The following is a 6,943-nucleotide window of genomic DNA, read 5'->3' on the forward strand; positions in this document are numbered from 1 at the left end:
TTGAGAACAAGCTTCCTTTACAGCCAGCGTGCCAAAAGGTCAAGACTGTAGAGGAAATATAAGAGAGCCAGATGGTTATTGTGTGTTTACTGTATGTTTATGTCTATCTAAACCAATACAGTCAACGTAGTTCTAATGCTGCTGCATTTTCCCTCTATAGCTGAAAGAAGCAGGACCTGACTGGGTGAGCCTCTTGTCCCTCCCACCCTGGCATGGCCATACCCACAGCGTGGCCCCCAGAGGAATACCCACAGAGTTACGGTGGGTATTTAAACCAGAGTAGAGAGGTAACCTAACCTATGTGGGTCTGTGTGGTGCTGTGCTACCCCATACCTTCTACTCATCAGTGGAATGAGGCTCTCTCTGGCTCCAAGTCTGGCTGGTAGTCTGGTTCTACTACATCTAGCTGTGGTGGCTGGGACCGTGGTTTGTGGGGCCATTCAAAGTCCTGAGGAGACTGAACGAGGTATGCTACAGGTTACAGCTTCCCCCAGATTACCGTATTAATTCCTCATTCCATGTGTCTCTCCTCAGGCCGGTAGTGGCTGGTCCACTCCAGGAGTCTGAGGTGCGGGAGGTTCCTCCGCCCCCTCTGGACATTGAGGGGGCCCCGGCGTATGCTGTTCGAGCCATCCTGGACTCGAGGGGTCGGGCGAGGGGCCTTCAGTACCTCGTGGAGTGGGAGGGGTACGGTCTGGAGGAGAGATGCTGGTTGCCGGTGGAGGACGTCTTGTACCCTTCGTTGCTGCGGGAGTTCCACCGTCTCCATCCGGATCGCCCTGTGCCTCGTTCTCCGGGTCGTCCCCGAGGTCGGTGTCGGCGCGCTGAAGGAGCCGCGCGTCAAGTGGGGGTACTGTCACGACTTCCGCTGAAGTCGGTCATTCTCCTTGTTCGGGCGGCGTTCGGCAGTTGACATCACCGGCCTTCAAGCCATCGCCAATCCACTTTTCATTTTCCATTTGTTTTGTCCTTGTCTTACACACCTGGTTTCATTCCCCCAATTACTTGTTCATTATTTAACCCTCTGTTCCCCCATGTTTGTTTGTGAGTGATTGTTTGTATGTAATACGGTCCATTATTGTGGGCTAGATTATTGCATTGTATTATTGATTCTTTGAGTAAATTATGTTTATTACTCATATCTGCTGTCCTGCGCCTGACACCTCTACACCAGCTACACACAGGCTTAATACACTCCCAAGGATGAATCAGACTGTGGAGGTCTGCAATTTTTTTTCTGAGGTTTTGGCTGATTTCATTTGATTTTACCATGATGTCAAGGAGAGAGGCACTGAGTTTGAAGGTAGGCCTTGAAATACATCCACAGGTACACCTCCAATTGACTCAGATTATGTCATTTAGCCTATCAGATGCTTCTAAAGACATGACATTTTTATCTGGAATTTTCCATGCTATTTAACAAGCACAGTCAACATAGTGTATGTAAACTTCTCACCCACTGGAAGTGTGAAACAAAAGTGGAACAACTGAAATATAAGTGAAACAACTGTAAACAATTGTTGGAAAAATTACTTGTGTCATGCACAAGGTATAAGTCCTAACAGACTTGCCAAAACTATAATTTGTTAACAAGAAATGTGTGGAATGGTTGAAAAACGAGTTTTAATTACTCCAACCTAAGTGAATGTAAACTTCCGACTTCAAATGTGTATGAAAATGTTTATTATATTATTATAATACATAATTTGATTAATTACAATATCAATTGAACACATGCACTTCAGTGTTATATCAATTCATATAGGAATAAAGCTTTTCTCCAAACAACATAGAAGTGGTTCCACTCTGTAGGCTACTGCTAATCACATAATTTAGCAGGTCAAATTAGATTTTAACACTCTAGATTTGAACAATCTCTCATTACATTGGAATATCTAAAGTGAACCTGTGTCATGTTACTAGTTACAATGTTACCAATGATTAGCTGCTAAATTGTTGGTCATCTCTGTCAGAGTAGTCCTACTGAACTGTATAATAAACCATATAACTGAACGTTACAATGTTTTCCCCTCAATCATTTCTTAATAACGTATATCATTGGATGTCTTCTCCATAAGGTGTTTCTTGGTGTTCTTCTCCGGCCTGAACAGAATAATAAAGCATTTAGGAACAAATAATAGAAAGAACAACCCAAAGCTAGAGGTGATGATGGCAAATATCTCCACAGCTACAGTGAACTTCCCAGGAGAGCTGACATAAGCTGGGATAAAGGTGATCCAGACTGCACAGAATATGAGCATGCTGAAGGTGATGAATTCGGCCTCATTGAAGTTATCAGGCAGCTTCCTAGCCAGAAAAGCCAGCGCAAAGCACAAGAGAGCCAGCAGTCCTATATAGCCCAACACAGACCAGAAACCAATAGCTGAACCCACATTACACTCTAGAATGATCTTTTCCTTGTAGGTAGTAAGGTTTTTAATGGGGAAGGGAGGGGACAGGACCAACCACAGAGTGCATATCAAAGCCTGGACAAACGTGAAGGACACTACAGTCATTCTCTGCTGTGGAGGACCAAACCATTTCATGACATTACTGCCTGGAAGCGTAGCCCTGAAGGCCATCAACACCACTATTGTTTTCCCCAGAACACAAGAGATGCAGAGGACGAAGGTGATCCCAAACGCTGTGTGGCGCAGCATACAGGACCATTCAGAGGGCCGGCCAATGAAAGTAAGAGAACACAGAAAACACAGAGCCAAGGAGAAGAGAAGCAGGAAGCTCAGCTCAGAGTTGTTTGCCCTGACGATGGCCGAAGTTCGGTGGCGGTAGAAGACGGTTGCCGTGGCGATGGCCAGACAAGCCCCGCCCACAGAGCAGGCGGTCAGGATGATTCCGAGGACCTCGTGGAAGGACAGGAACTCCACAGGCTTAAGGATACAGCGGTCTCTCTCAGCGTTGGGCCAGTACTCCTCGGGACAGATCATACAGTCTGAAGAATCTGACCAGGACAAAACAACATATATCAAATGTTACTAATAATAGATTCAGGTTTTGTTTAATTACATATACATGTACCACAATGCTGCACTTTGTCAGTTTACTATAAAGAATGTTGAATTAATGTGCAGCTTACATGAGATAATAAGAACAGGAACATGATTGACAGACACTGCCTTTGTAGTGCTGGTAATATGAATAAACCACTACTTAGTTAACCGTGATAGAAATTACTACACATTTTATGCCAACTATTCCTATTGTCCTACCTGTGTTATTACTGATCTCTCCCTCTGCACATTGGATACAGTCATAACAGCATACAGGCTTTCCTTTCTGTACAGCCTTACGAGTGCCTGGGGGACAGCTCTCACTGCACACTGACACAGGTACTTGTGTACTGTTCTTTAACCAGGTGATTTCACTCTCGATGTCAAGCCTCTGATCAGGAGGCAGGGACGCATCATAGCGCCCCACTGTCACATACTCCATCTTCCCACTCTCCCGTATCTGCCAGTTGACCAGCTCATAGGTGGCCACTGGGTCCCCGTTGGCATCGAAAGACACCTGGTACCCATTACGAGAGAAGTTCACCCTTTTCAATCTTTCCAGGACCTGGGGTTTGGAAGGGCAAGGGAGAGAGAGAGAGAGAGAGGGGACGAGAGAGAAGGAGAGAGGTGAAGAGAGATGGAGATAAGGGAAGAGAGAGATGAGTGATGGGAAGAGAGATGGAAAGAGAGATAGAAATGGAGAGAAGGGAATAGAGATGGAGAGAGGGAGAGAGAGAAACAGAACATTAATTCAACTCATATTTATCAGATGTGTTATTTCAGAACAAAATGTAAAGTATAATGAGAACTCATAGGCCTTCATACATGTCGTCTAAATAAACATATTTATCAGGAAATTATGCTACAAACTTGTCATTTACCTGTGTTGACTTCACATTAAGGTTTTTGTCACAGTTCACAGTGGAGTTTTCTCTATTTTCACAAACAATGCTGTGGATGGCGTGTGCTATGGCGTAAACAGCTTTATACACCATGTTAGTGATACGCAGCTGAGATGTATCTGTGTAGGGGGTCTGTAGCTGCTGTATATCCTCACTGCCATCACACACCTTCTCCTCAACCCCAACACCTGTAGAGGAGGTCCCTACAGACAGACAGAAAGACGGACAGACGGACAGACGGATGGATGGATGGATGGATGGATGATAGATAGATAGATAGATAGATAGATAGATAGATAGATAGATAGATAGATAGATAGATAGATAGATAGATAGATAGATAGATAGATAGATAGATAGATAGATAGATAGATAGATAGATAGATAGATAGATAGATAGATAGATAGATAGATAGATAGATAGATAGATAGATAGATAGATAGATAGATAGATAGATAGATAGATAGATAGATAGATAGATAGATAGATAGATAGATAGATAGATAGATAGATAGATAGATAGATAGATAGATAGATACCTTTCCCCAGCCTACAGCCAAAGCCTCCCTCCCAGAACTCAGTGAGAATGGGAGAGTTGGACACCTTCTGTGGGGAGAGGTCCAGGAGGAAGTTCCTGAGGCCGGGGATGACAGAGCGTTGGATGCCAATTCCGATGGCACCGGCACACAGGCCGAAGCGCAGCATATCTGGGTCAGTGACCCAGGACTCGCTCCCGATCCACTGGCGGGGCGGAGAGGGCAGGCTTTCCAACTCCCTCAGCAGGATCCTCATGTCCCCAATGGCAACAAATGCAACCACCACCCGGGCTGTGGAGCTGGGGAACATGATTATATCATATGCTTAATATGCTGGTCATGTTTCTCATTCATTGGAATGTCTCCGTGGAGTGAACATGAACATTAGTATTAATCAAGACTTTTGACAAGCTTAAGATATGCAAATCATGTTGGTCTCACAGATCAGCTTTGGGAAAAGAGAGAAATTAACAACAATAGTATTTTTTATAAATATAGTCTTGCATTTGTATGAATGAAAAGTTCACAAGTAATCATGGATCACCTGCGGATCACGTCGGCCACCCGTTGCACTTTGCTGAGTGGGTTGGTACGGTAGAAGGCTTCAGAATACTCCACACAGATGCCTTCCTCTTGTGCTGCCTGTAGGAAAGCCGCCATACCGTTATTACCGTAGTCAGAGTCGGAACGGACCGCCCCAATCCAGGTCCAGCCGAAGTGCCTGACGAGGTGGGCCAGAGCGGCAGCCTGGAACTGGTCACTGGGGATGGTTCTGAAGAAGGTTGGATACTGTTTCTTATCACTCAGACAAGCACAGGTGGAAGAGTGGCTCACCTAGGTAAAAACAGACAGTCGAAAACATTAAAAAGAACATCATGTCGGTTTAACAACTCTAATGTATTGGCTACGTCCTGCTTTTTTTATTTAGCTATGTAGTTTGATGTTAGGGAGAAATTAATAAAACTAAGCCAATTCATTGTTTTTCATTAGGCCAGAATGAAAAGGATACACAAAAGTGTGACACCAATCTCTGGTCTCCATAACAACCTAGCCTATGAAAGATAGTCCTCAGATCATGTTTTAATGCCTCCAGACGTTCTCCAGACTCATATTCCTCAGTCTATGTTCAAATGCCTTTCTCCACGTAATTTCACTCAGAAATGTACATTCCTGAAAGAGAGGAGAATACAGCTGGAATACAGTGAATTCAAAGTTGAACTCATTCCTGAAAGAGAGGAGAATATACACTTGGAATACAGTAAATTAAAAGTTGAACTCATTCCTGAAAGAGAGGAGAATATACACTAGGAATACAGTGAATTAAAAGTTGAACTCATTCCTGAAAGAGATGAGAATATACAGTAGGAATACAGTAAGTTTAAAAGAAGCTGAATGATTTCTTTCCACAGGAGTTTACCTGAGGAATGCCTAAAGGGCCGGTGATGCGCAACATGCTGATGGTAGGCGTGGAGGCAGACTCGCCCACGATAGCTGTTACTGTAGACGACCCCGAGCACTGTTCTCCGGTATCAAACATGGGGTCCAGGCCGTTAGCCAGCTGGAAGGCCACTTTCACAGCGAAAGGGACCGAGGAGCAGGAGTCGTACAATTGATAACCAAGCGTGACACCCGGTAGAAGATATGAACTGTTGTTTATCTCCTCAACTGCGAAGATCATGGCGCGCGAGAAGCGCAACTCACGGGTATCCATGCTGTAAATAGAAAATGGGTCAGTGAGCACCTCCTGATGAATCATAAACTAGCCTATAGAATGTTACCATGGCAAACAGGCTAATATCTAGTATTATTTTCCATACCGTCTATACGCCTACACTTTTGTTGTCTGTAATTGAGGACATTGTAGGATAGCCTACATTTGAAAATGTGATCCTTTGTAACAGTAGGCTTTACCTACTCTCTCAGACACAAACACACTTTTTATCTGTCTTAAAAACACTTTTTCTGTCTTTAAAACACTGTTTGTCATTCTTCAAAACACTGTTAATCTGTCTTTAAAACATTGTTTGTCTGTCTTTAAACACACTATTTATCTGTCTTTACACGCACTGTTTATCTGTCTTTAAAACAATGTTTACCTGTCTTTAAAACACTGTTTATCTGTCTTTACACACACTGTCTCTTTAAAACACTGTTTATCTGTCTTTAAAACACTGTTTGTCTGTCATTAAAACACTGTTAATCTGTCTTTACATGCACTGTTTATCTGTCTTTAAAACAACGTTTACCTGTCTTTAAAACACTGTTTATCTGTCTTTAAAATACTGTTTGTCTGCCTTTAAAACACTGTTAATCTGTCATTAAAACACTGTTTGTCTCTTTATAACACTGCTTTTCTGTCTTTAAACACACTGTTTATCGTCTTTAAAAACACTGTTTATCTTTCTTTAAACACATTGTTTCTCTGTCATTAACACTGTCTCTCTGTCTTTAAACACACTGTTTACCGATCTTTAAACACACTGTTTCTCTGTCTTT

The 6,943-nt window shown here is 43.1% G+C and overlaps 1 protein-coding gene across 1 annotated transcript; it reads right to left on the reverse strand.

The window, feature by feature from the left end:
* Positions 1–1,679: 1,679 nt before the first annotated feature.
* LOC106613264 (extracellular calcium-sensing receptor-like) lies at positions 1,680–6,158 on the reverse strand. Its single transcript, XM_045724835.1, has 7 exons — positions 5,865–6,158; positions 4,992–5,281; positions 4,457–4,746; positions 4,126–4,157; positions 3,890–4,081; positions 3,228–3,573; positions 1,680–2,959 (listed from the first exon to the last, which is right to left on the reverse strand). Exons 1-7 carry the CDS (start codon positions 6,156–6,158, stop codon positions 2,043–2,045), a joined length of 2,361 nt encoding a protein of 786 aa, XP_045580791.1. The 3' UTR covers positions 1,680–2,042.
* Positions 6,159–6,943: the final 785 nt, after the last annotated feature.

Source organism: Salmo salar, chromosome ssa09 (assembly GCF_905237065.1).
Source record: "Salmo salar chromosome ssa09, Ssal_v3.1, whole genome shotgun sequence".
NCBI classification, from domain to species: Eukaryota; Metazoa; Chordata; class Actinopteri; order Salmoniformes; family Salmonidae; genus Salmo; species Salmo salar.

Excerpts from the sequence above, each read along its gene's own strand:
- LOC106613264 (XM_045724835.1), bottom strand. The coding sequence starts at position 6,158 with ATGGATACCCGTGAGTTGCGCTTCTCGCGCGCCATGATCTTCGCAGTT. Across the intron at positions 4,082-4,125 it reads GTCCGTCTGTCCGTCTTTCT|AAGGTGTGTGATGGCAGTGA; the intron begins GTCTGTCTGTAG and ends GGGGTTGAGGAG. Across the intron at positions 2,960-3,227 it reads AGAGATCAGTAATAACACAG|ATTCTTCAGACTGTATGATC; the intron begins GTAGGACAATAG and ends TGTCCTGGTCAG.